This window comes from Semicossyphus pulcher, unplaced genomic scaffold (genome assembly GCF_022749685.1).
Source record: "Semicossyphus pulcher isolate SPU_LCO1_2020_fin unplaced genomic scaffold, fSemPul1.0.p SCAF_13, whole genome shotgun sequence".
In the NCBI taxonomy this organism is placed as follows: domain Eukaryota; kingdom Metazoa; phylum Chordata; class Actinopteri; order Labriformes; family Labridae; genus Semicossyphus; species Semicossyphus pulcher.
The window spans coordinates 12011370-12039303 of record NW_027211637.1 but is presented as its reverse complement, the minus strand read 5'-3'; the positions used below and the strand labels follow the sequence as shown (position 1 = coordinate 12039303).

At 41.1% G+C, this 27934-nt stretch overlaps 5 protein-coding genes across 7 annotated transcripts in view; 3 read left to right on the top strand and 2 right to left on the bottom strand.

The window, feature by feature from the left end:
- ubr4 (ubiquitin protein ligase E3 component n-recognin 4) overlaps positions 1 to 8057 on the top strand; it is a 52855-nt gene extending 44798 nt beyond the window's left edge. For all 3 annotated transcript variants that reach the window (XM_069660806.1, XM_069660805.1, XM_069660804.1), the window contains exons 85-104: positions 15 to 188; positions 511 to 632; positions 773 to 970; positions 1141 to 1221; positions 1338 to 1425; positions 1665 to 1792; positions 1985 to 2092; positions 2205 to 2321; positions 2453 to 2643; positions 2885 to 3058; positions 3161 to 3260; positions 3450 to 3668; positions 3799 to 3912; positions 4425 to 4567; positions 4686 to 4811; positions 4909 to 5103; positions 5239 to 5463; positions 5664 to 5754; positions 6133 to 6295; positions 6956 to 8057. In XM_069660806.1, coding sequence (XP_069516907.1) covers positions 15 to 188; positions 511 to 632; positions 773 to 970; positions 1141 to 1221; positions 1338 to 1425; positions 1665 to 1792; positions 1985 to 2092; positions 2205 to 2321; positions 2453 to 2643; positions 2885 to 3058; positions 3161 to 3260; positions 3450 to 3668; positions 3799 to 3912; positions 4425 to 4567; positions 4686 to 4811; positions 4909 to 5103; positions 5239 to 5463; positions 5664 to 5754; positions 6133 to 6295; positions 6956 to 7020 — 2822 coding nt within the window. In that variant the 3' untranslated portion in view covers positions 7021 to 8057. The remainder of the gene's footprint in view (positions 1 to 14; positions 189 to 510; positions 633 to 772; positions 971 to 1140; positions 1222 to 1337; positions 1426 to 1664; positions 1793 to 1984; positions 2093 to 2204; positions 2322 to 2452; positions 2644 to 2884; positions 3059 to 3160; positions 3261 to 3449; positions 3669 to 3798; positions 3913 to 4424; positions 4568 to 4685; positions 4812 to 4908; positions 5104 to 5238; positions 5464 to 5663; positions 5755 to 6132; positions 6296 to 6955) is intronic.
- A 1917-nt stretch (positions 8058 to 9974) lies between these two features.
- LOC138589233 (uncharacterized) lies at positions 9975 to 11068 on the bottom strand. The gene is made up of 3 exons (XM_069659432.1): positions 10958 to 11068; positions 10699 to 10757; positions 9975 to 10209 (listed from the first exon to the last, which is right to left on the bottom strand). Exons 1-3 carry the CDS (start codon positions 11066 to 11068, stop codon positions 9975 to 9977), a joined length of 405 nt encoding a protein of 134 aa, XP_069515533.1.
- Positions 11069 to 13119: 2051 nt separating this feature from the next.
- On the top strand, positions 13120 to 14532 carry LOC138589830 (transcription factor HES-5-like). Its single transcript, XM_069660292.1, has 2 exons — positions 13120 to 13241; positions 13347 to 14532. The coding sequence occupies exons 1-2, from the start codon at positions 13179 to 13181 to the stop codon at positions 13776 to 13778; spliced, it is 495 nt and encodes a 164-aa protein (XP_069516393.1). The 5' UTR covers positions 13120 to 13178; the 3' UTR covers positions 13779 to 14532.
- A 4014-nt stretch (positions 14533 to 18546) lies between these two features.
- On the top strand, positions 18547 to 19239 carry her12 (hairy-related 12). The gene is given in 3 exon segments (XM_069660752.1): positions 18547 to 18598; positions 18601 to 18713; positions 18826 to 19239. Coding segments are annotated over 3 exon segments (579 nt in total).
- A 4056-nt stretch (positions 19240 to 23295) lies between these two features.
- Positions 23296 to 27888, bottom strand: tas1r1 (taste receptor, type 1, member 1). Its single transcript, XM_069660833.1, has 6 exons — positions 27704 to 27888; positions 27198 to 27525; positions 26339 to 27109; positions 26033 to 26251; positions 24913 to 25033; positions 23296 to 24235 (listed from the first exon to the last, which is right to left on the bottom strand). The coding sequence occupies exons 1-6, from the start codon at positions 27886 to 27888 to the stop codon at positions 23310 to 23312; spliced, it is 2550 nt and encodes an 849-aa protein (XP_069516934.1). The 3' UTR covers positions 23296 to 23309.
- Between the last annotated feature and the right edge of the window lie 46 nt (positions 27889 to 27934).

Sequence of the window (27934 nt, the reverse complement as noted above, 5' to 3'; positions counted from 1 at the left end):
TGGTGCCATTGCAGGATTGCTCTCTTCATTCGTGGAGGTGGAGTCCATTAAGCGGCATTTCAAAAGCAGGTTGGTCGGCACAGTGCTCAACGGCTACCTGTGTCTGAGGAAACTGGTGGTGCAGCGAACAAAGCTTATCGATGAGACTCAAGACATGCTTCTTGAGATGCTTGAGGACATGACAACAGGTTTGCACTTATTCCAACAAGTTCCAACTAACAAGAAATCTAACCACTTTGGTAGTTGTGGTTCCACTGCCTTTTGGTCTATATGGCATTTCTTTGTTTTCTTTCATTCTTTGTTGGCATAAATGAAAAAAAAAATAGCATGTCATAAAAGGGAAGAGATTCAACTTATTTGAATTGCTGGTGTATATTTAATAATACAATAGAATTTTAAATTTGTTTCTGTTTTCAGGAGAAGAATCCCCTCAAAAATCCTGTGTATATTTTTCAGCAAAAGTCCTTTCATATGTGTTTAAAAATGACATTGTATCTCTGCTGTTTATAGGTACTGAGTCTGAAACCAAAGCTTTCATGGCAGTGTGCATCGAGACTGCAAAACGCTACAATCTGGACGACTACAGGACACCTGTGTTCATTTTTGAGAGACTGTGCAGTATCATCTATCCTGTGAGTTACCTTTACCATGTTGCCTTTTAGTTAGAAATAGAATTCCTACAGAATAATGGAAAACATTCTTTTTAATAAAATCAAAAACACAGCGGTGAATTTGTTTTCATTTGATGGTGGTGTTTCATCTTTGTGTTCAGGAGGAGAATGAGGTGACAGAATTCTTTGTCACGCTGGAAAAGGATCCTCAGCAGGAGGACTTTCTGCAGGGTCGCATGCCAGGAAACCCCTACAGCAGCAACGAACCTGGCATTGGCCCTCTAATGAGGGACATCAAGAACAAGATCTGCCAAGACTGCGACCTGGTAGCCCTTCTTGAAGATGACAGCGGCATGGAGGTAAACAATATATATTAAAAACACTTTTTCTTACAACTTCCATACACTGCATATTTACAACCCAATTTCTTGTTGGATGCTAGATATTTTCAAGTGTTTACTTTAACTCTTAAGTTCTTGAAGCTGACCTTTTCCTATAAATTAATTTGATGCCACTCTGTTTTCCTCAGCTTCTGGTAAACAACAAAATCATTAGCTTGGATCTGTCGGTGGCAGAGGTTTACAAGAAGGTCTGGTGCCCTACAAATGAGGTGAGAGTCCTAGTAAGTTGGACAGTGAAGCACTGATCCTTTTCAGGAGCATTTTGAATGGTGCAGGTTGTCATTAAATGTGCTAATTACTCTACACTACGCTATTTTTTTCTAAGGGTGAGCCAATGAGAATCATCTATCGAATGAGAGGCCTGCTGGGAGATGCCACTGAGGAGTTTATAGAGTCACTGGATTCAACCACAGGTAAGATTAACTGTAAAATTACACTGTGATTATTCTGAGTCCAACATAGCTTCCTCACATGGGTCTGAATCTATTGATTGTTCTTATTATATCATATATACCCTGTTGACCAATGCAGAAAACATTAACCTCCAGGACATGCTAATCACCCATGCTTTATTCTGTGCCCTTTATTATAAAATAATGGAAGCTATGAACATGCAATATCTCATTCAAGTTGTTATCTAACCTTATTGCAGATGAAGAGGAGGATGATGAGGAGGTGTACAAGATGGCAGGTGTCATGGCACAATGTGGAGGACTGGAGTGTATGCTCAACCGGCTGTCTGGAATCAAAGACTTTAAACAAGGAAGACATCTACTAACTGTAAGCCACCTTTTTTTTTTCTCCAAAATTTTAAATACCATGGGAATACTTAAACACGTTGCAGCAGGCTTTGAAGTTAAGAGTATGTCATTCTGAGGAACATAACTATTAATACTGTCAAAAAAACGAAACAATTTTTGTTTTTTAAACAACACAGGCTTTTACTCAAATGTGCATCTTTCTCATTCACAGGTTTTGCTGAAGTTGTTCAGTTACTGTGTCAAGGTGAAGATCAATAGGCAGCAGTTGGTTAAACCAGAGATGAACACACTCAACGTCATGCTGGGAACCTTAAACCTGGTGAGAGTCACTGACAGAATTTTAACAGGCTTTATTATACACTTTTATCATTTATTTTGTAAGTGTGTTAGAAAACTTTTAAAAAGTTTTATGTTTGTCCCTTTTCTTTAAGGCTTTAGTGGCAGAACAGGAGAGCAAGGACAGTGGTGGAGCCTCCATAGCAGAGCAAGTTCTGAGCATCATGGAGATCATTCTGGATGAAGCTAATGCTGAGATCTCAGAGGACAAGGTAAGAATCTAAAGTAGATTTACCTTTGTTAGTAAAAAATGAACATACAAACTTTAGACAACATAATGTTATTAAAATATTGTGTTCGTGTAACTGTTTAATTTAAACTTGGGCTGGATTTTCCTTTGCAGGGCAACTTACTGCTGACGGGAGACAAAGATCAGCTTGTAATGTTGTTGGACCAGATAAACACCCCCTTTGTGCGCTCCAACCCCAGCGTGCTACAGGGTCTGCTGCGCATCATTCCATACCTGTCCTTCGGTGAACTGGAGAAGATGAGGATCTTGGTGGAACGCTTCAAACCGTGTTGCAGCTTTGACAAGTGGGCATTGCTGAGCTTTCACTATATAAGCACTTATTTGATGTTTTAAAATCGATGATTACCAGGTTTTTTAAATGTATAGATAAACATTTAGCCATTATAAACAGTGGCTACATTTTCAAATCAGGCTCTTAATTTTAATCCACTTTTGTGCCACTATAAGAACCATACTTCTTCAGAGACTCTTGGGGTATTACAGTCTGTGACCAAGAAGAACTCACCCCTGGTTTTGTTTCCAAAGGTACGATGAGGAGCATAGTGCAGATGACAAAGTGTTCTTGGATTGCTTCTGTAAAATTGCTGCTGGAATCAAAAATAACAGCAATGGCCATCAGCTGAAAGATCTTATTCTTCAGAAAGGAATCACACAGAGTGCACTGGACTACATGAAGAAACATATCCCAAATGCCAAAAAGTAAGTCTTCTCAGAGCTTCATGTACCCAAGATGGTTTTATGGATTTATTAATCCATGGACTTATTGTTTAAACCATTTTCTTCTTGTTTTGAACTCATAAGTCTGGATGCAGATGTCTGGAAGAAGTTTCTCTCCAGACCAGCTTTACCCTTCATTCTCAGATTGCTCCGTGGCTTGGCTACCCAGCACCCCCCCACACAGGTAGATATCGATAGTGAAAATTCAGTTGGAGCGCAGTAATACCCAACAATGGAAGATTGATTACTTGGGAAAATTTCAATATATGGAGTACTTACAAGATGAACCATTAAACATTAGACCCAGCTTACAAACTCGGCATCAAATATTTACTACCTAACCTGACTGGATGTTTTTTTGTGTTCTGTTCAGGTGCTGATTGGCACAGATTCAATAACCAACTTGCACAAGCTGGAGCAGGTATCCAGTGATGAAGGTATTGGTACGCTTGCGGAGAACCTTCTGGAGGCTCTAAGAGAACACAGTGATGTCAACCTAAAAATTGAAGCAGCCCGTAGAGAGACCAGAGCTGAGAAGAAGCGTATGGCTATGGCCATGAGACAGAAGGCCCTGGGAACACTGGGCATGACGGTACTCTTTTCCTCTTTTGTCTAAATTTTCTCTTATTTCCTTATCTGCATATCTCCCACTCTCCCTTTGCTTCATTAAAACTGCATCAGTGTGATATTGTTAATTTGCATTTTTATGTTTCCCTTTTCAGACCAATGAGAAGGGTCAGGTGGTGACCAAGACCTCACTGTTAAAGCAAATGGAGGAGCTAATAGAGGAGCCGGGCTTAACCTGCTGCATCTGTAGAGAGGGTTACAAGTTCCAGGTACGCAACTTATCCAGGATTATGTGTGGATAACACTTTACCTTAATTTATAAGCAGATTTAAGTGTTCATCTATGTATTTGTCTACAACTATAACTCCTCCTGTGGGCAGCCATAGATGGAGGCTGGTGAATAAGCTGATCTTAATTGGTGAAGTTATATTTTTTGTCATGTACATGAAAGTTATAATATACTACACCTAACTACAATACAGTGTTATACTATCATGTCTGCTGCTTATAAACATGAAATAGGGGACTTAAGGTAAAGTGTTATGAGTCTTATTAGTATGTGACATAATATTTTAGTTCTTTAAGTATTTATTTTGTAAAAACTATCCTGAAACTTAGAGTTCAAAAAACCCTTTGAATTTAATTGTATGCCGATAAAGTGATATACATGTTACCGTTAACCCCTTTGTGCTAAGTATGACCTGCCAATTTTCAGGTATACAGAACCAGCTTGTGGTATTTTTAATTAACATTTGTCATGTTGTGTCTTTTGTTATCCTAGCCAACCAAAGTCCTGGGTATTTACACTTTCACGAAGCGTGTGGCCTTGGAGGACTTTGAAAATAAGCCTCGCAAGCAGCAGGGCTACAGCACTGTGTCGCACTTTAACATAGTCCACTATGACTGCCATCTGGCAGCTGTCAGGTAGCATCTAACTTTTTTATGTATATCTTCTGCTGTAAACTGTCTGATTTATTTATTTGTAATTTATTTAGTTGTTTATTTATTAAAACATAATCTAATTTTCCTTTTTCTCTGGCAGGCTGGCTCGTGGGCGAGAGGAGTGGGAGAGTGCAGCTCTCCAGAATGCTAACACCAAGTGCAATGGGCTGCTTCCTGTGTGGGGGCCACACGTGCCAGAATCAGCTTTTGCTACATGCTTAGCAAGGTACAAAAAAAAAATGCATCAGCACACATGGGGAAAAAATGTTGTTCATGTGGCACACAGTAAAACATACCCAACTGAATTTCTGTCTATTGCACAGGCACAACACATATCTGCAGGAGTGCACAGGCCAGCGGGAACCTACGTACCAACTCAACATCCATGACACCAAACTGCTGTTCCTCCGCTTTGCTACCGAACAATCGTTCAGTGTGGACACAGGAGGAGGAGGGCGAGAGAGCAACATCCACCTCATCCCCTACATCATCCACACTGTGCTCTACGTCCTCAACACGTATGTACATTTTCATGTAAAATTCCCAATCGAGCATTTAACCTGTAGTGTTGAGATGCAGCAAGACACAAAAAAACACAAGTTAACCAACATTCAACTGGTATGGCTCATGTATCTGTAACGCTTATACTGCAGCACAAGGGCTACGTCCCGGGAGGAGAAGAACCTGCAGAGTTTCCAGGAGCAGCCATGTGAAAAATGGGTGGAGGGCTCGTATGAGGTTGAAGGACCACACTATTTCACCATCTTGGCCATGCACATCATGCCACCAGAACGCTGGAGGACTTCACGAATATACTTCCTACGAAGACTCCTGGTCACCGCACACACCCGCAAGGTCTCGGCAGTCTGCACCAACAAGTATGGCAGTTTACCTCTCTTTGATTTTTCTGTCCCTCTTTGTTTTACCACTGACCCAGCATTGGGTCAATTTTGAAATGGGGAAAAGTGAAATGGTAATATTAAGAAAATACTAATGCTGCTTACTGCATTTAGGAGTTTCATATCAAACTTAAAATACAATACATTAAACCTGTATCCTGTTTTTCTTCTGTTATCAGACTCACAGATAAAGCACCAAAGGAATATGCAGTCTATCGCTCCCCTCTTCTCTTCTGGGGCCTGGTGGATCTTGTCTACGACATGTTCAGGGTAAATTATGTGTAACCATTTCAAAACTGCCTTTTTGTCAGAAAAATCATTCATATATCCACCATTATTTTCCACTAAGTACATGTTGTGTTTTCTGTTGGTATGCTTTATTAGTAAAAAATGTTTGAAATCTTGGTAGTTGGTAGAGTGAGTTTAATCCAGCCTGTAGTGTAAAAAATGAAGAGTAACGGCAAAACAGAGAGGCACATGTTGACTGAAAGAAAAAAACTGAATACAGTCAAGTCAATCTTTAGAAATCTTTCTGTTTACATCAACTAGACTACTGGCATTATATATATAAAAAAACACATTTCTAATTTAGAGACTATAACTTCCTTCAATGCCCTTTTCTTTTCCTCTCACTCTTTGCCCATGCAGAAAGTACCCACCAGCAACACAGAAGGGGGCTGGTCCTTCTCGCTGGCTGAATATGTCCGTCACAATGACATGCCAATCTATGAGGCCTCCGAGCGTGTCCTCAGAGCCTTCCAGGATGAGCTCATGCCTGCCGAGTCCTTGTCAGAGTTCTGTGATGTTGTAGGTCAGTATATAAACCTGATTAACTTTAAAGCTTCTCAATTTTTAAAAATGAGACATGGTAACACTGGTCGGGATGGTCTCTGTGGCAGCTCTATCATGACAAATATGTCAGGTCAACTGGGGATATTAAATTCATGCTTCGTGCAAGAACATGCCCACCCCGCCGAGCTAACACAGACAGCATCACGGTTACCATTGCGCTAGCATGCCAACCGGCGGTTACCGTTGCATCAGCATGCTAACTGCCAGTTACCTTTGCACTAGCATTCTAACCGCCGGTTAGCTTGTCCTACCCGGTTTGAGGCAACTATCTGTCCAACACAGAGAAGAACAACTCTGCATTGCTCTTTCACCATGTTCGGCGGTCTGAATGGGGCCCAGTTGCTAATTTGAACCACTCCCACACTAACCTATAGGCTGTGATTGGCTCAGGGAACCACAACAGCGTCCCTACTGGAAACGTCCCGTGCAAAGGAAAAACAATAGATGCAGAGCACACACTCACCAACACACATGTATAGAGACCCATAAGTGATGATTTATATTATATTATATTTGTAAATTAATATTATTATTATTTTTCTAGGAAAATCCTACTTATTATACCTTTAATTTTGAAACTGAAATATTCTTATGTAACTTGACTTTGTTTCTCTTGCAGGTCTTCTCTCTGAAATCGCAGATCCAGACCTCTTCCTGCAGGATTTGTTGAACTCTTTGCCCTGATGGCAAACCTCAACCCAGACCCCTTTCAACACACAACAGCCCTGCAAATAACATTTGGACACCTAAAAACTGAAGAAAGTTCTTCTCTTTTTACACACTGACACACATACTGAGTACTCACACAGAGTATACACCACCATGCTTCTTACTCACTTTCTTCCCCTGTGACATGTTCAAATTTACTAAGCAGAAACTATGTGTAGTCTAATAAAATCATCCACTTTTGGCATCTCTGTAATGTAAAACACATGCTGTTAAGGGGGAGGGAAACACACTAAAACAGAATTTTCACATTGCCCCTTTGGTTCTCACCTCGTCAGTCTACAGGGGAGGACTAATCATTAAACACAAGACATTTGGAGTATTTCTTGTTCACGACTGTTACTGCCAACAAACCTGAAGCTTGACCAGTGTTTTGTCTGTTCAGGATATCACAGAATGGCAGGCCGAGAGAATCGAAATATTCATGTCAAAACAATAACAGTTGTCCTGTTGAAGGGAGTATCTTGTGAATTCTGTTTTAGGGTGGATATGTAATTGACCTTCAAACCCCACCCACCATCATCCCATCCCCGTCCTCTTATATTGGGTGCAATGTAGAGGTAATTAAAAATGATTTGGGAGTTGACCCACCATGTGTTAAGAGTGATATGTGAGATTTGATTTTACCTTGTTTTCCTTTTTTTGTTTGGTTTAAGTTGTTTTTGGTCGGGGTTTGTTAAATGGCAAAAGGTTTGTCATTTGGTTTCGAGCTAACCTGTACTTTTTCTCCTGGGCTTTTGCTGTTTGGTCTCTATGTAGGTTCTAACTGGAATTTGAGTGATGGAAAGAAAAGTTTTTTGATTTAGTGTCTATGTGTGTGATTGCTTTTATCAGCCCCAGGAGCAAAGTGGGGAGAAGAATGATGAATAAAAGTTTTATTTTTTTCCATAAAGCTATGCCTTTGTGACAAAGTGAACTTTGATTTGTAAAAGATTCCATCTGTTGCAGTGAAATATCAGACCTGTCTAAATTAATAATAAAACAGACCTACATTATATCCTTGAACACTTTTTCTTTGAGTAATTTTTTTTTTTTTTTTGAGTTTTTCTTCCCTGACAGTTTCTCTTCTCTTTGCACTCCCAAATTTAGATTTTGGTTTTAAGCAATATCCCTGGCAATGAAGTGTCCCACAATCCCAAGAAGACATTTTTAGTAACAAACGGCCGCTTTCTGATGCCCTCTGATTGATTGAACTTTTCAACTTAATGACAGTTAAAAAGGTGTCCTTGTTCTGAATGCATGGTGTGGAGTTCACCCAGTTTATTGTTCATCCGCCTAATCCCGCTGCTACAATGTTCAACTGTTGCTTAATGTCTGCTTTTTCAATTTAGCCTCTATGATTAATAAAGACGTAACGATTCCAAATCTGATCCAAGGTGACCTCTTCTGTTCCAGCTGCCGGTAACAAAGGGATGCATCACTATCTGCTTCTTCTATGAAACTCCCTTTTTTTTTTTTTTTTCACTCAACTGTGGCCTTTTTCATCCAAGACCTGTTGACTCATCACAGTAGATAAGTTATGATATCTAGATTGATTCTAGCTGCTGCAGTTTCAGCTCCGATACTTTGCATACTTGCTCACAGTCATGTCTTACCCGGATAATTTAACAGAGCAGAGCCTTTGTTTGAGCTCTGAGAAAGTCCTCTCAGCACCGTTTAAATGTTCTGTTAAGGGGTACAGAGTAAACACATCATAGTGCATTGTTTCTATATGTAGGAAGGGGAGGCTTTATGTATTTAAATTAATTTCTCAATCAAATTAGATACAAATGGCAGTTGTTTATTTTATTAAGGTTGATGTGAATAAACAGAATAAAAAAAGACAAAAGTGGAGCAGCACTTACTCTGCACCGCTGACATTTCTAGCTTTCCCAGGGAGAGGGATGAGATGATTAAAAACAATAATTTGTTTTTCTTTATATAGTATAACAACTTCAGAAGTCACATAATATCCATGAACGTATTTGTCATGCACTCAGGAAAATAAAGATGTTTCCAATTCAGAATACAGCTCTTCAACAAGGCAAAGGACATCATGCCCCTTTAAAGCTTCAAAGGCTACAGCTAAATATATACACACTACATACAACTACATACCAAATAAAATAAACTTTCACCTGTACATCTGAAGTGCTGAGACCAGAATCTGGGGAGAAACTGGTTTCTGTGTGAAAAATATCTGCGGTGTAGCTGTGTATAAGCCACTAGAGGGTGATGTTCGTTAAGATGATGACATCTGAGATTTGAAAATTATAATTCCCTATTTTCATTGTTAGCTCTAAAATAACTTTAAGATCAACAACCAAGCTGAATAAGTTTATTACATTTAATTTAAATGATCTGTGATAATCCTGTCAAACTAGTAGGGGAAATAACTCCAACTGCAAATTAGAGGAAAGTCACTTTATTTTCAACTTGCATATTGCACATTTCACTTATGGCTTCAGCAGGACATTTTATGCATGACATAAAAAAAATAGCATTGTTCACAATGTCTTAAAAACATTTACAAAACAAAGTACGCATTGGCATACACATGACTCCTTTATACAAAGGAATATGGCTTTTAGCTTTACAAAGCCTCTATGGCATGGTCTCATGGTGACCAGTTTTAAGGACAACTATGGCTTAAGGCATTGAATGCACATTGTAAGGCCCTTTCATGGACCACTAAGATCACAGTGTTCATGGTATAAACCTCCCAACGTTTATGCATTTTACATCAACTTGAAACATTAAACGGAAAAGAAAAAAAAAATGAAATTTCTTATTCCTTTTTCCATCTGGAAATATTTCATTCGGGAACTTCTTGACACAAAGCTGATATGTTCAGTTCTATGCAGCTTGTAGAGCGACACACACTCCTAAAGGTTCCATCTCATTCTTGTTGTCTTGGTGTCCACCTCTTATTGTTAGCACAGTGGGGCCACGTCCTCAGCAGGTGAGGGGAACAGCCGCATGGCGTCTCTGGAGGATTTGGTGAAGCCATTGTGGAAAATCAAAGCCTTCTTCACTGAGAAGAAGGAGACTGTCTTGTCCCACACATCTGAGCTGGACGACCCAGTGAGGAGTTGGCTCTCCAGTGCTGAGCGGAGCCTCACCGCTCTGTCTGTACACTTCCTCTCCAAGATCATTATCTTACATATGCTGCAGAGAGAGAAGGAGAAACATGAGATATTAGTGGATACACAGAAGTGAGACCTGTTTCCTTCTTTACACGGGTGTTAACAAGCCATTGATTTTTCAGATTTTCAGTTATACAAGTGGGAAGTATCTGTTGCAGCCAGAAGGAGGTGAATGGATTTAGTTTTTTGTGTACATAATGACTAAACATTTGAACCCTTTTTAACCATTCTTTCCTCTCTGCCAATTGTTTGCATTTAAATACAAATCAAACCCAAACTATCTGCAATAGATAAATAAGGCAATGTTTTTGGATAATCTGAGTGAACTCACCCTTTAGATTATATCATTGTTTCAATCAATTGTTATTTTCAGAGTCAAGCTCTGTTTCAACAACAGAGCAAGAATCAAAGCCATTATAACCTCACAAAACAAGAAACACCAAAACATTTCTGTGACCCTATAGTGAGTCAAATTAACTTCTACATTTAAGTTGTCTCTGTTTGAGCTTACGTTGTGTGCTGATCCCTCATGGTGAATACGCAGTCAGATGGAGTCCAGTCAGTCCAGGCCTGTTTCAGGAACAAGAAGAGTTCAGGGTTATGATTTTACCCACTCAGACCTCCCTCCTTTATATACTTATGCCAACTTTCCCATCGATTTAATGTGATGCTGGTTCTCACAGTGTTTGGCCAATCACAATGCAGTGTTATGACAATAGGATGTGAATGAATTAGTTGAATTCATGTGGCACAATGGCCCCAATCCAAACAAACAGGTAGGAGGGGCCCTTCACTAGCCTCTTGTCTCTCAGCTGATGTGCCACAACGAGGGAGAAATCCTTTTTATTGTATCGACTGCGAGTGATATGTGGTGGGAACATGGTGGGGAAATATCTGCCAGTGGACGACCAACATGGTTTCATTAGTTTACAACATGGTGGATAAAAATGTAAACAATCTGAGCTTCCACTTTGTACTCTATAAACTGGAATACACAGAGTCAGTTGTGCCCTTTAATGATCCGCAAATGTATATTTATTGGAGACTTGATAAAAAATGACAACATCACAGTGTCTCACATTGTTGTTGTTTGTTGTCCTTGTGTTCTTGATGTGTTTCCCTGAATCCACATTTTGCAACTTATTATCTCATGCAATTTATAATGTTAAGAGCCTTACATGTGCAAACTTTAAAAACAAACTTCATCAAGCTATTCACAGTTTCCCACCCTCTGCACACACACACACACACACACACACACACACACACACACACACACACACACACACACACACACACACACACTCTCTCTCTTTTCTTCTTCTTTAACTTTCTTTCTCTATTTCAGCCTCTCCAATTCTCACGGTGAGCGTCTCCCATGCTTGATTGGCTGACAATAGCGAACAATCTGTCCAGATGGTGTGCCTGGGAGCCCTGTTGACAGCACTGTGTTCCAGTGTGTGTGTGTGTGTGGTGAATGAGAGGGGGTGGGGGGTTGGTCACTCAATCTTTGTTCGATGGGGCACACTTCCTTTGTGCAGCCAGCCTCAGTGTCATTAACACTGAAGTGTGGGAAGCCTGGGACCACAGCGGCTCCCACGTTCCACACAGGCAGGAAGGGAGCGTGTGACTGAGACGTGGCCAGCGGCAGGCAGGTCAGCCAGCTGTGGGTGTGTGTGTGTGTGAGAGAGTGTGTGTGTGGGAGGGAAAGTGAATGAGAGTGTGGTTGTATATGTATGGGGGGGGGTTGCCTGATGTGTGAACATGTGCTGGGAGTGTGGAGACTGTAAGGATGTTTACAGCTGAAGCAGTTTTTCTTCTCTAACAGCATCTACATCACATGAAAGGGGCCAGACCGAACTTTAAAAGCATGGCCACTGATTCCTTTTTATAGCAACATATCCATGTTAGAATCCCACTTTAGAATTTTTTCTTCAGTGGTATTACAATATTAAAGCACTTCAAAATATTTATTTCAAATCTTAGAAACTAAATAACAGCAATTGAGTCAGGAAATTTAAAAGAAACCCTTAGTTATAAATGTTATTTATAATAAAGATACACAAACTAGCCTGCTTCATCAGGTCTCCGTATGTGTGATTTGATCAGAGTTGACAGGCAGCGCAGCATCATTGGCAACATAAAAAAACAACCCAACAACTGTCATCATTCTGAATCTGCTAAAACAAAGTGGGCAACAAGCACAAGCAGTCATTTTATGAGAGAGGGGCAGCAAACAATAATGCCTTTTTGTAGAAGAAAACAGCAGGTAAAAACAAAGCAGAACAGGGAAGTTAGTATGGAACCTGTTTAGAACCAATACAGGAGATTTTTTTTAATTCAATTTGACATGTGGGCCAAACCACACATTTACTTATCAGGCAGATTATATTCCTTAAACTTTGAGAAAAGACTTTCTGTTTTCATCCCTGAGACGTGTCAACTGTTGCACAGCTCCATGAGGAAAGTCTGCCGTGTCAAACCAGTGGAAGTGGCGGCATGTTGGCTCTTTCTAATGGTTGGCCCTCTGTAACACCCACGTGTGCCTGGTGGCAGAGGCACTTTGTGCTCAATTACGAGGCGGTAGAGATGACATGAGACAGCGGCGTGCTTCCCTCTGGGGTCACCACTTTCCCATATCAACACAAGCACAGGGTCAGTCTCCCAGCTACACCCCCCTCCTCTCTCCCCACCACCCCACCCCGGGCTCTTTCTCTCGCAGTCTATTCCTCCACCTGCTCCCCGGAGACACACTCATTGTCCCCACGGCTATAAACACTTCATTGAGCATGTGGCAGCCCTGCGTTCCTCAAAGCCCTTCCCAGCGCTCTGATTGGCCCAGAGACTGTGAGAAACTCCAACAAGCCCAAGACCCACACATTCATATGGAGATTTGGGTGTATAAATACAGGGCAGAGGCAGAGGAGAAGGCAGCTCAGATTGAACTGGCTCTTCAGCCCGAGTAGGAACACTCTCTACAGCTCTACAGCTATGGCACCCACTGTTTTTGGACAAGCAAGCTATTCTAAGGAACACCTGACTCCTGCTCATAAGGTAAACTTGATTTCTATAAAGTACCATAAATCCCTTGTATTTGTTCATATGTTTTGAAAAAGGTTTGAACTTTTTTCTAAATTATTTCCTTTTTCTTTTCTTCAGCTGAGAAAGCCAATGGTGGAGAAACTGCGCAGAGACCGCATCAACACCAGCATCGAGCAGCTGAAATCTCTGCTGGGCCCAGAGTTCCTCAGGCAGCAGCCTGATTCCAAGCAAGAGAAGGCAGACATCTTGGAGATGGCTGTGTCCTACTTGAGAGCCTGGCAGAAGCAGAGGCAGCATCAGCAGACCAGCATGACCTCTGGCCTGATGACAGCCAGCGATGGATACTCCCGCTGCGTGCAGGAGGCAGTCAGCTTCCTGTCCCACTGCGAGGTCCAGACTCAGGCCCACAGGCAGCTACTTGGCCACTTCCAGGGTGTGCAGGCGTCCAGCATGCCCTCCACCCTCTCCCCTCCTGGCTCCCCGCTCCATCAGGTCTGCTCCAGCAAGGGTGTGAGCCAGGCCAGTGGTGCTGTGTGGAGGCCCTGGTAGGATGGAGGCAAAATCCCCCTCATACAGAGAGAAAGAGAACTATGTCTGTGAACGTCATGGACAGAAAGTTGAAGACTCTTTGAAGTCTGTTTTCTTTTGCTTTGGCAGAAGGTCCCATATTATTGAGGGTGTTTGTTTTTTTAACAAATTTGGCAAAATGGGCACAATGTGCCAGTATTCCTCTGGAAGAGCTGAAATTATTCAGGTTTTACTGAATATGTACACCATGTGTATACACATTATGAGCTTAATAATGAAGAGTGGTAACTCTGTGAATGTTAATTGTTCCTTTGGGGAAAAAACTACTTTAAAATTTTTTTTGTTTTGCAAACATCTCTGAATTATCATGTAAAACCCATACTGGGTGAAACTATTGAAGTGTCTATGACACTTTTTGATTCCTGTGTTTAAACACGTGTTTATCTTTGATACTGTGTATCACTGCTCTGTGTTTCATCAGCTTGGTGTTGATGAATTGATAACCGCCCATAAATGGATCCCATGGATCCGCTTTAACTGTAAATCTTATTATGATTATATTTCATTGTGACTATATGTATCCATTATTTGGTGTTTGTGTGAAGTGTTACTGTTGGACTTGTTAACTGTTCAGTTGTGATATTCTTAATAGATGTTTTCTCATCTTTAAATGAATACCTTTTATAAAGGCATTGAATATTAACATCAATCTTTACTAAAAGAATCTGCTGAATTGCTTCCTTGAGAAGATTGATTTTGAACTTTAAGAAAATAAATGGAAAGCTTCACATGAAGTTTTGCAAATATAAACAATTGTGGTGTTTTTACTTTCTTCAGAAAACATTGGAGCTGATGGTCAAGGGACAAAATACACATATAAATATATATAGTATATATACTATAAACCTGTGGTGTATGTGAAAGACTGAATGAGCAACTGCATGAATTCCTGTATGTGGGAGTGCAGGAAGAGTTTGTGTGTGACCAAGGTTTGGAAATAGCTTCAATAACGACTACACGGTTATATCCAGCCAGTAGTCTATCAGCATTAGCATTCAACCAACAACACCTTCTTTATTGTGCTTTGCTCAAGGGAAGAGCAGCACTGAAATAAAGAATGATACAATCTAATGATTATGAAAATGTGTGTTGCCATTGAAACTTCCACTGCTCCATAGTTCTACACACTTTGTATCGAACATGGTAAATATACATAATTCTTTCAAGAGTTGGAGGAAGCTAACATGAGACACAACAGAGTCCATATATATACTTCTATACAGTGCATGATGTTCATCATGTAAATAGTAGAACCAAGTGACTTTACAAGTTCACTTCATTTTCATCAAACATGTTCGATGGATAACAAAACTGTATTTATTCTGGCCCAAAGTAAAGGCAGTATAATTATATGTAAATGAAACAGCCTTGTAAGGTGACTTGTTAGTGGCAACAGTAGAGCTGAACAGTGTTGTTGCACATTAAAACAGCATTTCAGTTAGGCTTACTGTATTTTATGGATGTAGATATGGGTTATGACATTCACTGATTTCTTTGCGGTGTGAATTATTCATTTTAGTGCGAATCTTCTTAACGCCCTGATTTTACTTCAGCAAATAGGTTTAACACACCTCTATCAAAAATAAATGTCATCAATGCTCTTAAGTAACATTTTGACTTAACTGTTGGTGGTTGTGTATTATACTTTTTGCTGTATCATACTTTTATTTCCCACAGCAATCATTAAATTAAAGCAATCATTCTTTCCTATTTTATTGTACTGTATAAGCTGCTGGAGACTGAATTTCCCAGAGGGAGTCATCCCAAAGGGATCAATAAAGTTGAGTCTAAGTCTAAGTCTAAGTCTAAAGTTAAATCTTCTCTGACCTTGTGGGTGCTAAGGTGCTCCCAAAAATGTGAAAAACCGGGGTATGGTGACACCCCCGCACGCCACATGTCCCACTTCTGTTGTGGTGGTTGTGGCATGCTGTCTAGTGCTTGAATTATGTCTCAAGTGCCACAAAAGTCTCTCACAACTATTTGTGTGCAGAAGTTGTGGAGAATGTGGCATGCCTGGGACTTTCTCAGGGTCTAGTTGGCCAGGCCAGATGGTCTGGCTGTAGCCGCCTCCCCTCCCCCTTCAACAAGAGATCAAACACCGTAGCTAATGTGATGTGTAACAAGACACACTTCTATTGTTCGTGTCTTGGGGCCAGTGAATAGGCGCAGAGTGTGGGAAACGGGAGATACCACACTCACAGAGAGATGGCTGACGGGAAGCCGCTCTGCGCCGCCGCAGGTCTGAACGATGGCCGAGACTTTATGGCAGGAATTCCGAGCTCTGAGGCGGCTGGTGGGAGGGGAGCTCATCTTCACACACACTTGTAGACAAAGACCCCCAGCAGCAGTGTGGTGCACACTAACTTTCAGAGGAGGCACAACTTCACACAAACATGTTGACAATGAAATCAATGGAGAGTACAGATTGTTTAGGGAGACATGGACGTGACTTGACAAATCAGCAGTTATTTTCAAATGTTACAGTGATGAGGAGAGCTTCAGACATGAACTATGAGAAGAGATGTGTGTTTATTTGGATATACCTGAATATGCAAAAGAGCAAGAAAATAACTGCTGTTGAAAAGTGTCTGACAGAGTACTTCTACTTACTTTAAAAGAGCTGTGATGCAGGTGCCTCAATAGAAAATCAAAGCACCGCATGTGTCAACAATAATCAACAGGTATCAAACCTGCACAGACTGATGTATCGGTTCAAGATTAGATGAGCCCATTAATATGTTGAGGTTTTCAGGCCCCACTAAAAAAAGACATTATTTTAAATAGTTTTTGACAATTATATTAACATATAAAGGAACCTATAATCCTTTATATGAAATTGTGAAAATCACAAGACTGGTGATACTGTGGTCTTAAATTTAGCAGACTTTCATTTCATTACCTCCAACTTTAAAGATAATGTCTGTATCCATGCATTGACCTACTAAATTCTTATTTTTGTATTGTTTAATGAATATGAGTATTTTTTCTCTTTCCATTTTACTGCCAGTGGTGGTTTATTTTGACTTTGCTTGATCGAGATCTGACGAGAAACATCGCATGTTAATAAAAGTCATTCAACTTTTAATTAAGTAATACATTTGTTACTTTCTGTTGTGGCATTTCTCCTTTGACTTAATGAATACTTCCTGGTAGATTGGTGCCTGGAATCTCATATTAAAAGAGTCAACACAGACTAAGACAGAAACAGACTGCTCTGTGCCAGGCAGTGAAGCCAGTTGACTTGATTTTTCCCAGATGGACTGAGACACAGAGTTTCTGTTTGTCCTGCAACAAAAGATCAATTAACATTCCCGGTGGAGCATTGAGGAGTGGCATGGCTTTTGTAGCTCATTTACCCTGATGTTTTGGACTGGTGGGAAACTGAGGAGAGGGGACTACTCACACTACACCCACAAGGCCGGCTTCACATCTGGGGCCAGCCAGTGATGGAGGCCCTCAGAGGCACACTGCCAGCCCGCTCATAATACCATTAACTTGACACTAATTTGACACAGTTCATTTTCAGCAGGGCCTGTAGACCCTCAGGGGAATTAAGACAAGAGATTATGATGAAAGGCTGCCTGTATTTTTTTCGGCAGAACTCATTGACTTATAAGTGACTAAATCAACAATAATCCAAATGTAGTCTGGTTCACTACACATCACTGAGCAGGCGTTCCAGTATGTGAATAAGAAAAAAACTTATTAAACTTGAAAGCAAAATAACCGTGATGAATATCCATCATTCATCATTTGCATTTGAAAGTTTCTTTTGCAAGTGTTTTATTTAATTGGCAAAATACCTGCATACCGTTTTGCCAGCATGAACTCAGAATAACTCAATTTCTTGTTTGCTCTTAATGTAAAGGACAACAAGCTACTCTACATTAAAATCGTAGTGAGCATCAAAAGGTGCACACTTTGTAACACCGCGCCTCGATGTAGCACGAGACCTTCGACTCGCGCCGCTAAGAACGTGCGACACACATGCCTGCTTTTACACCCCGGAAGTGTGTCAGCAGCAGAAGCCTTTGATCCGTGTGTGTGTCTCTTCACACCGTAGCAGTCGCTCCTCACACACGATCTCTGTGGGAAACGTTGAGTTTAACGTGAAGCCGCGTGTGGTTGGAAAAGCAACAGGTGGGAAATAAAATATTTCACCTGCAGCCAGTGGACGTCATCATTGGACTTCAATGAGAGGCTTATCTGCTAAGAGTGATAAACTGTAATTTGAAAGTTCCAATTTCAGTTCATCACCCTCATTTTTTAAATACAATTTATTTTTATATGTGACTGTGAGGCCCCTGTGCCAAAAACAGAAAACAAAAACACTGCAATGTGGCCAAATGCTCCTGTCTGTGTACCAAAATGCTCTTTGGAGGAAGAGGGACTTTCTTTGAAGAGAAAATGAAAGCCTTCAAATTATATTGTTTTATTGCAGTGCAGCATTTGTCCCTAATTGCAGATACCCCCCTTTGAAGATACTCACCTTTTTCTGTATCATTCACCTTTTTTTACATCTCGAAAAATCAATTCTGACCTTCAGTTCATGATGAATTCTCAGATAGCTGCGTGATAAAGTGTTAATTACCTGTTGCTTATCTTGGGAAACATGCCTCACACAGATACATTCTCTCTGAGTTATTGACATGTCTCCCATTGTTGTCCTGGGAGTCCCACTGGTCAGAGTGTGGGAACCCCAGCCCTGCCTCAGCCACATGGCTTTGTTATGCTAATGTCTCAGTATAAAATGAGGAGCAGCTCCCCCAGAGGCATCAGTGCTAACATCGCTGTCCAGAAGAAGCATCTCACTCTACCTGCACAGACATGGCTCCCTGCTCTACCAACTACTCTTCTATTCACCACATTAGGATCTCTGAGAGAGACAATATCAAAGTAAGAACTGGAGGGGACTTTAATAGCTTTGTATCAGCTTTTAAGCACAAATGCCTGATTGTTAATTGTAGATTTGAACAGTGATCTAACCTTGATGTCTCCTCTTCCCCAGTTAAGAAAACCAGTTGTGGAGAAAATGCGCAGAGATCGCATCAACAGCTGCATCGAGCAACTCAAGATCATTCTGGAGAAAGAGTTCCACAAGCAAGAGCCCAACTCCAAGCTGGAGAAAGCCGACATCCTGGAGATGACTGTGAGCTTCCTGAGGCAGCAGCTGCAGCCGGGCCTCTGTCAGAACGACTTCAACCAAGGCTACTCTTACTGCTGGAGGGACTCTGTGCACTTCCTCTCAGCTGGACCCAACACAGAGGCCCCTGTCCCTCCTCTGCAGGGCCTCCCGCAGCAGAAGCAGCAGCTCCATCAGGCCCAGAGAGCCAGTATCTCCTCCCCAGTCAGCTCCACACTCAGGCCCACCACTCTGCAGGACAGCAGCAGCATCGGAGGCCCCGTGTGGAGGCCTTGGTAGAGGCCCTGACAGACACTCTCAGACCTGAGGGGATGTGCACTGTCCCTCACTATGTAGGAAATATGTTTCCAGCCTGCCCTTCATGGGTTTCCTTATTGTCTCATCACATTGATGGACAAGTAGTAAAAGCAACGCTCTCACTTATTTGAAGATTTTCCTGCGCTGACTTTGATTCACATTTGATGTTTGCTTTTCCTTTGTGTTTAAAGCTGGTTGATTTTAAATGATCATGGTTTGTTCAGATCTTGTGAAATGACTGTTTACTCCAGTGGAGTTTATTTTTGGACTGCGTGATGTAACAGTATAAGTCGTACTGTGTTATACTGACAGCTAATGTTGAGAATATTTCTCTCTTGTTTCGAATGATCAATGCCAAATTTTATGTCTGAGGATGATGATGATGATGATGATGTCTGTGTGTGTGTGTGTGTGTGTGTGTGTGTGTGTCTGTGTGTGTGTGTGTGTGTGTGTGTGTGTGTGTGTGTGTGTGCGTGTACATGTGCGTGTGCACTATAACATTTAGGCTCTTAAATTGAATGTTAAATTTAATTTCTTGTATGACAATTTACAATAAAAGGATACAATCATTATAAAGCTGATTCCAGATTTCTTATTTCATTTAAATAATTATTTTATCATAGAGAATTCCAAAAATGCATCTTCACATTTTCTTGTTTAAATAAGGGGAAATGCTAAAGTCTTTAGGAGCTATTTTCTTCACTAGCCCCTGTTTTAAAGCAGCCTCTCTATTGCCCGAGATTTGAAGGAAGGTATGTGATGTTCGCTGGAGAACACAACAGATACCTGGATGTTTTTATGCATACAAGAATCTCAAGTAAAAAGTCGGGTTTAGACTTAACATACTACAGACACTACCTCCTGTGTATTAAGCATTATATAAGGAAACTTGTCAGCATTTAAATGAATTCTGTTAATACAGAGCATGTTCTATGAAAAATGCATACATTGAGAAAGAAGCAAAATATTGAGAGGCCTTACAACTAATATTTAAGACTGAAACTATGTTTAAATTTGTAGAAGAAGAAGCCTGGATTTTACAGATGTGCAGATAGCAATATGAATTGTATTTGACGACTGGAAGTGTCGGTCATATGTTGTTTTTTTAAAGCATGCACTCACAATGAATAGATCTGCACATGATTTCAAGACAACCTAAAATATATAATATATTACATAACTTATTTTGTTATTATATATACATCATATAAGTTATGGTAAACACTTGCTTGTGAGTGTTTCACTATCACACAATCCCACTTCTACTAAACAGCCTTTACTTATAATGCAGTACAATTACATACACGGCAAAAATGACAGTTGCGTACTCTTTCTTGGCATTGTATCAAATACTTTCTTCCTCTATAAAAGGCAAATCAGTACCAACATACATGCTGAATAAACCGTGTTTGTTTCAAACATATTGACACACTAACTTTTTACATCAAAACTTCACACAATGAATATATTTTCTGTGACATACACTGGCAGTAACCCCACAAGGTTTAAGGATACTGTGATATCATTCTACTGAAACAAGCAGTGTAACACATTTCTAGTGAATGATCTTCAGTGATAGAATCCCTATTTTGTATTTTCTCAACATCAACATGATGATGAAACTGTTAAAGCACATCCCCTTAGCTCTGAGAGTGTGTGCCAGAGTCTCTAGGCTTCCACACGGGGCCTCTGCTGCTGCTGTCCTGCAGAATGGTGGGCCTGAGAGTTGAGCTGACTGGGAAGGAGTTACTGGCCCTCTGGGACTGAGCGAAGCAATTGAAGTCCCATCCAGGATCCTGCTGTGGTGAGAAGAGGAGTCATTTGTGGAACAGGGAGCCATGTCTGTGCAGGTGAAGCGAGCGGTTTCTTCAGGATGAAACTGTAAGGTCTCTCATCCCTAGAAACAGTTCTTCAATTCATAGCAAGTTATTAGCATAACAATGCCATGTGACTCAGGCAGAGCTGAGGTTTTTAACAATGGGACACACATCAGTTACTCAGAGGTGAAACAATCACAGGCTGACAACTAGAGATAAAACCTTTCCCAAGATCCATATCAGGCTGAGAATGATATTCTGTTAGTCATTATCAGGACTATCTGCTGCTTATCTCACACTCCAGGGGAACACAGGGAGTATCTTGTGATGTGCCCTCAGGGAATACTTAAACAGGATTAAATGCATTAGTGGCATTCAGGGAAATGGTGAACAGCTTAGTTTGATGTAATGACTTGTCTCAAACTATTAGCAGTTTTTAAAATGTATATGTAATAATAATATTGATACCTATTTTTGTTGCCCCTTTTGTCCCTTTAAATTTGTCGCAAAAAATGTCTTTCTACATCTTCTAAAGTCACTCTGACCAACAATTTCACATAAACTCCACTCTGCAGAAGCTGCAGATTTAAAGACATCTAGACTGAGAGTTGTCACATCTGGAGCGATGAAGGACGATTAGATGAGACTGCTGGAGACTTCTGCTGGTACCAAGCAGCAAGTGAATTAGTAAGAATGTTTTATCCATTAATTTACATTCATTCTTTTGTATTGTATCTCAGGGCATCTTGGGTTACTGGGAACACATTTTGTCCATTGTTGAGTAAAACTGGTTCAGGCTTTAGATCTCCGGACGAAACACCCATGTTTTAAGTGTGATGCTGAATATCACATTTGAACGAAAATGGATCAAAAAGCTTGTCAAATAAAACTCCCAACATCTTCCCCGCAGCAGCTCGCTCTGGTCCTTGGTGTGTGCTGACAATAAAACTCCTGCTTGTTCACCCATGGCACACTTCTATTGTTGACTGAGGGCATTAAGCCTCGAGTGGACAGAGAGACTGTGGGAAAACCAAGCCCGGGCTCTACTCACACATCTAGTGGTCAATAGCGCTGACCTCCCAGCCACAAAAGGCCTTTTCATCTCTCCTATCAAACAACAGCCAACAGCAGCGCTGTATGTGTGTGTGTGTGTGCGTGTGTGTGTGTGTGTGCATGCGTGCGTGTTTGGTTGCTCGTACACACAGAGACAAGACAGGCCAATTGTGCATTTATTTGATATGCAATAAGCAATTGCAATATGCACTTCTTTTGTTGTTGTTGCTGTGACCAGCTGCCACTTCTTTACAGGGATCAGGAAAACTTGTTTAGTCGTCCCAGGCTGACATTTAACAACTATCTCCAAAACAACGGAAAGAGAAAAGTGTCTTTTGTACAACACACAAATATTTTAATTATACAGATTTTAGACAAGTTTTCCAATAAACCTTTTTTTTTTCTTGAAGTTTTTAGTTTCAAATATTCTGGAAGCAAATGAAACTTTGTCTGAAACAAGACAAGGCTTCTCACTCTGGCAGCTTCCTTAAATTTGCGTGTTTGTAAATTTCCAAAAAAAGAACACAGTTTAACCATCAATTTAACCAAAGGTGTGACACTTCTTAGAACAGCTGACAGGGGGCGCTGTTGATTCTCTTCAACATCCAACAGATCCATTTATTATATGTAAATAGTAGAAGCCCACTGCCAGCTTAAAGTTGGCTTTAATTTAGATCTGTGTTGACAAGATGTCAAATGTAGCTGCCAAATAGGGTTTGTTTTTTGAAACGATAAAAAGAGAGAAAAAAAGGCCTTGTTATAAATATGAAATATCAAATTTGGTGTTGGTCGGCTGTAGGTATAGATATTTGTGACATTTTGTTACTTCAGTTTCAGGGTCCTGGTTTTGTGAATGCTGGCTCATTGTGTTCGTGTGCAAAATATTTTCTATTTGAGTCTTATCCTGGTGTTGATCTCTTTCCAGACAAGATGTTTGTAATGGATTTCATCAGTATTGAGATTTCTGAGGATTTCATATTTAATTGATATTAATAGTTCCAAGAGGAGTTGTAATGGATTCTCTAAATGTAAACAGAGCAGTCGTATACAGTTTTATATGTACACATACAACATTTACAGCTTATTACATTTTAAACAGTTAGATACATTCAAAAGTGAAACTAAACCTGTGTTGCTTGTCTACATCATTTCTACTTTCTTCATCTTCAATAAGAAAAGGATTCATTGTTTGCTCATGGTATACATTTGAATACAGTTCTGGAAATGGGCAGTTGTGTTCATCTGTGGCTTGAGGACAATAATATAAATTTTAGGCAAGAAGTAGCCCCCATAAAAGGCCAGGACGCTGAAGAGGATGGCAAACACCTGTGCGGCCATGGTGAATGGGCCCCTGCTGATGAGGTAGACAGTGAAGAAGCTCATCCAGGAGATCATGTACACCATGAGGCTGAAGGTGACACATTTGGCCTCGTTGTAGTTTGCTGGAAGGTCTTTGCCCATGTAGCTGAAAGAGAAGCAGAGGATGCTGAGCAGTGATACGTAAGCAAGTTCGAGGCCTGCACCAGGTGAGAGGGTGTTACTGCACTCCAACACGATGCTGTCCTCGTAGAAGGCAAGATCCTCGTCAGGTTTGGGAGGGTTGACAGACACACGGAGCACAGAAATGAACAAGACAATGATGGACACCAGAAAAATGGTCAACTCTGGCCCGTGTTTTTTGGCCCACTTGTCATAAGCCGGCGGCAGCTTGGATGCAAATTTAAAAATACAGACGACCTGGAGGGAGCGTACAGTGATGCAGGCCAGGCACACAGTGAAGCTGACAATGAATAGAGGCTGCTTGAGGATGCAGGCCAGAGGAGACGGCTGGCCAAAGTGGCACAAAGAGCTCATGGCGGCAGCAGTCAGGGCTGCCAGCATCAGGAGGCAGGTGCGGCCTCCGGCAGACTTGGCCACTGGCGTGTTCAGGTTGAACAGCAGGATTATTGCTGAGCTGGAGGTCATGAGGAGGCAGGAGGTCAGAAAGAAGAGCAGTGCGATGGAGAGGGGGTTGTCCCAGGCGAGCAGTAGGATGGTCCTGTTCAGACACTGCTCACTCTGCGGCGTAGCCCACTGTTGCGGCACACAGGCCTGGCAGTTAGTAGGGTCTGAGGAAGAGAATCAGCATAGAAATAAACTGAAAAACTTAAAATAAATAAATGTAAAGGCAATGCAAGGCTGGGTCTTTTGGCCAGTGTAATCAAGTTCTAATTTATCATCAGTGAGTCATCAATGTGAAATGTCATGATCTAAAAGAGAAAAAACACCAGGAAACACACATTATAGCCTGCACGTTGTGGGGCACTGTGACCCACTTCAAACAGGAGTTTGCATCCCTTTGGCAAGTGCATCAGCACATAGTATGAGTACTCAGCACCACCTGCTGGTCAACTTTACACACAACAACTGGAAAAGACAGTGGTGCCAAAGCGTTGACCATTTTGTTGATAAAGATTTCAAATAGCAGAAGAGAAAAATCCCTTAAGAGTTTTAAATTGCTACAAACTGAGAACTGTGGTCTTTGCCCTGACTGGTTGAGTGGGACATTCACTTCAGACATTCACTCACCTGCACCACTACTGATGATGACACCCACTGTGCATGATTGTATATAGTATACAGTTAATTTCTCATGGCCTCTTCAACCTCCCATCATAGTCATTTGGTCATTAAGTCTCATAGAGCACATCCCTTCTAAGAAACACCTATTATATAATTTTTTTATTCTTCTATTTTTTCTATTTCTGAATGTTTTTTTTAGTCTCTTTCTGAGTCTTTATGTTACCACTTATATTGAGGAAGGTTGCAGCGGGACAGGCCTGGCAGTCGAAGCAGCATGCGTGTTGGCCTGTCAGCAGTTTCTTGTGGCCTCTCGGACACGGAGGAGAACAGATGGACAGCGGCACCTAGACACAACCAACAGGGTTCCGAAAAGATAATTAAAACATACCTTTATATTCATCCAAAGGGATTAGATAATGCAGTTTTAAAGTGTGTTTTATTTCATTCCATTTAAGTTGCAATTATTCAGAACTGTTTATTATTGTCCTTTCAAAATGCAATGAGTGGACAGTTAAATTAACAGTTTATTTGATTTTGGGGAAATGTCTCTATTTAAAATACACTTTTTTATGTTCCTAACTTCTGTAACTTTGCATCATGTTTGCACTAAATGAAGGGCTGGCTCAGGTAGTTATGCTGCTATGGGCTTAGAGTGCTGGGAGACTTGATACACTCTCTCTCCTCTGTCTTACGTGTGCATGTATGTTATAGTATAACGCATGTTACTCTTTACTCTTTGTTTTTGTGCTCCCTTTTCTCACAGGTTCCTTTGGACCTTTGTAGAGGACTGCATTCTGCCGTGGACCTGCTTTACTCAAATTACCACAATTATCATTATTAGACATACCTATATTGTTATTGTATGTCAGGTGTTATTAATTTAAATGTTACTAATATTAAACATATTTGTACTATGATTATTGCCATTGTAACTAAAAGTCTCTATTATCTGAACGTCTCCCTGCCTCTCTGTCTGTCTGTCTGTCTGTCTGTTTCCATCTCTCTCTTTCCACCTCTCCCTCTATCCCACTTTCTCTGCCCATCCAGTTGCGACTGTTCACCAATGAGTCTGGTTCTGCTCAAGGTTTCTGCCAGTTAAAAGGGAGTTGTTCCTTGCCACTCTTGCTAGGTGCTTGCTCATGGTGGATTAATGTTGGGTCCCTCTTAATTATATTACAAAGAGTACGGTCTAGACCTGCTCTTTTTGTCCTGAGATAACTTATGATTTGGCAGTATATAGATAAATACGGAAAATAATTGAATTGAATGAGATGTTGAAAAAGAAAACTTTTTGGGGCTTAACAAATAAGTCACGTTTACTAAAATACTCCAAAAGGTCTTACCTGTCTTGAATCTCCGGTGTTGTGCCAGTTGATTTGATCAGCATCAACTGTGAGAGAAATGGGATCTGGGCTGAAGGATCCTACCTTTCTGACAGACCAGTCTGTACCCTTCCTAACCCAGGAAATAATGTCATATCCTGTGGGTGGGTCACCATTCATGTCGAAGTGAACAGAGGTGTTGTCCAGAGAGAATCGCACCTGCTTAAGCCACCAGAGAAGCTGGGGTGGAGAGGGAAAAGGAAACATCTGTGCTTAACAAAAAAAAAGTGGTTCTAAAAGATTAAAAAAGAGTAATCATCTGCTCACCTCCCACGGATCCACCCTCCTCCTTTCGCACTTTCCAGAATCACAACCCAGTGCTTTGTGCAGAGCATGAGCCACAGCATACACAGCCTTATACACATTGAAGGAGGAGGTAATGTCGTACCCGTCCAGAGGAAACTTGTTCTTGGCGAGGCTGTACAGATCTGTACTGTGTAGACACTCATTGCCTGGGCTCATGGTAGCATTGGAGACTTCCTGGGTGTCACTGTATTGCATGGAAGCCTCAGCTACCTTCCTCTCAAACTCCTCAAAACCAGATATAGTTTGAAATTTGACAGATATACCAAGCACCGTGCCGATGGTGTGGATCCCAGGTATCCCTGATATAAGGGAAGATGTTGACCAGTCCTCTGACCCAATCCACACCTTATCCGTCACATTCCGCTCAAGAACAAACGGAATGAAGCCCTTGAGCTTTGACTTGCTGGAGAAGACTACGATGGTGCTGACTTTGGTCGTCAGTAAGCCTGTCACTATGTTTCTCATGTTCTGGATGGTATCTGCTCTTAATGCAGGGATCACTCCTTGGTATGCGATGCAGATGCCGTGGTGTGGTGCTTGCTTTGACAGGCTTTGCATTCCCTCCAGGCCATAAGCATTGTCACTGCCCAAGAGAGCAATCCAAGTCCAGTTGAAATGATTGAGAAGCTGTATCATGGCTGCCACCTGGTTTTTGTCACTGGGAATTGTGCGAAGAAAGGCTGGATAGAGGAACTTGTTGCTCAGCATTTCATTTGATGCTTCATAGGATATCTAAAATAAAATAAGAGCATGTGGAATGATTCTATGTTGTATGAAAACCTTATGTCATGAATATGTAATGTAATAATTGAAAACTCACTTGAGGTATAAGGTAAGCCCCAAATAAAGCAGCAGGGGTGAAAGATTTGCTGCTGCTGTCTGGTCCAACCACAGCCACCGTCCTTTGACTGTTGTTGTAATTTGAGCCTGTGTGTCCCTCTGCTCCAGATGTAGAGGGGCTCCGATAGTGCTGCTCTATCACGTCCAGTGTGGCCAGGACACTGGCTGATACTGAGCAGATGTCGTACATCTGGTAGCCCAGCCTCACTCCTGGTAAAAGAGGCTGTGGTCCAGTGCTGTTGTTGATTTCTTCAACTGCAAATCTCATGGCTTGCAACAGGTGAAATCCATGTTTGTTGTGGGTACCTCTAGAAAAGGTTAAATGTAAAAGAAAAAACTAATTAATACACATCAAGTAAAAACTCTGTATAAACTCTCATAACTCTGGATAAAAAAAACAAAGCATTTGCTTTTATTGTATTTGCAGTCGATTAAGAGCAATGAGATACATTTGATCAGATGAGTTTACTGTGTTGTAAAACTTACTCGTTACATTGACTCAAAGCAGGCACACCAGCACTTGGTCCATCTGTGTAATGGAGGGGAAAGAGTCCAGCGATGGAGAAGTCGCCCTGCAGCTGCATCCCCTCTCTCCTAGAGATGTAATCCAGTTCCCCATCGGCTAACTGCAGCATCAGCCAACCTAAGGAAAGAAACACTGCCCCAAACATGTCCTTACTTTACCTTCAGCTCACCAACGGCCTCTGTGGAAGCTGA

Bases quoted from the DNA above. Each gene is read 5' to 3' on its own strand.
- LOC138589233 (XM_069659432.1), bottom strand. From the start codon at position 11,068: ATGTTCCCACCACATATCACTCGCAGTCGATACAATAAAAAGGATTTC. The intron at 10,758-10,957 runs GTTTGGATTGGG...TTCCTGAAACAG, and splicing joins AGGGCCCCTCCTACCTGTTT to GCCTGGACTGACTGGACTCC. The intron at 10,210-10,698 runs GTAAGCTCAAAC...CTCTCTCTGCAG, and splicing joins ATGAGGGATCAGCACACAAC to CATATGTAAGATAATGATCT.
- LOC138589830 (XM_069660292.1), top strand. From the start codon at position 13,179: ATGGCACCCACTGTTTTTGGACAAGCAAGCTATTCTAAGGAACACCTG. The intron at 13,242-13,346 runs GTAAACTTGATT...TCTTTTCTTCAG, and splicing joins ACCTGACTCCTGCTCATAAG to CTGAGAAAGCCAATGGTGGA.
- tas1r1 (XM_069660833.1), bottom strand. From the start codon at position 27,888: ATGTTTGGGGCAGTGTTTCTTTCCTTAGGTTGGCTGATGCTGCAGTTA. The intron at 27,526-27,703 runs GTAAGTTTTACA...AACCTTTTCTAG, and splicing joins GCTTTGAGTCAATGTAACGA to AGGTACCCACAACAAACATG. The intron at 25,034-26,032 runs GTAAGACCTTTT...GGTTGTGTCTAG, and splicing joins ACACCGGAGATTCAAGACAG to GTGCCGCTGTCCATCTGTTC.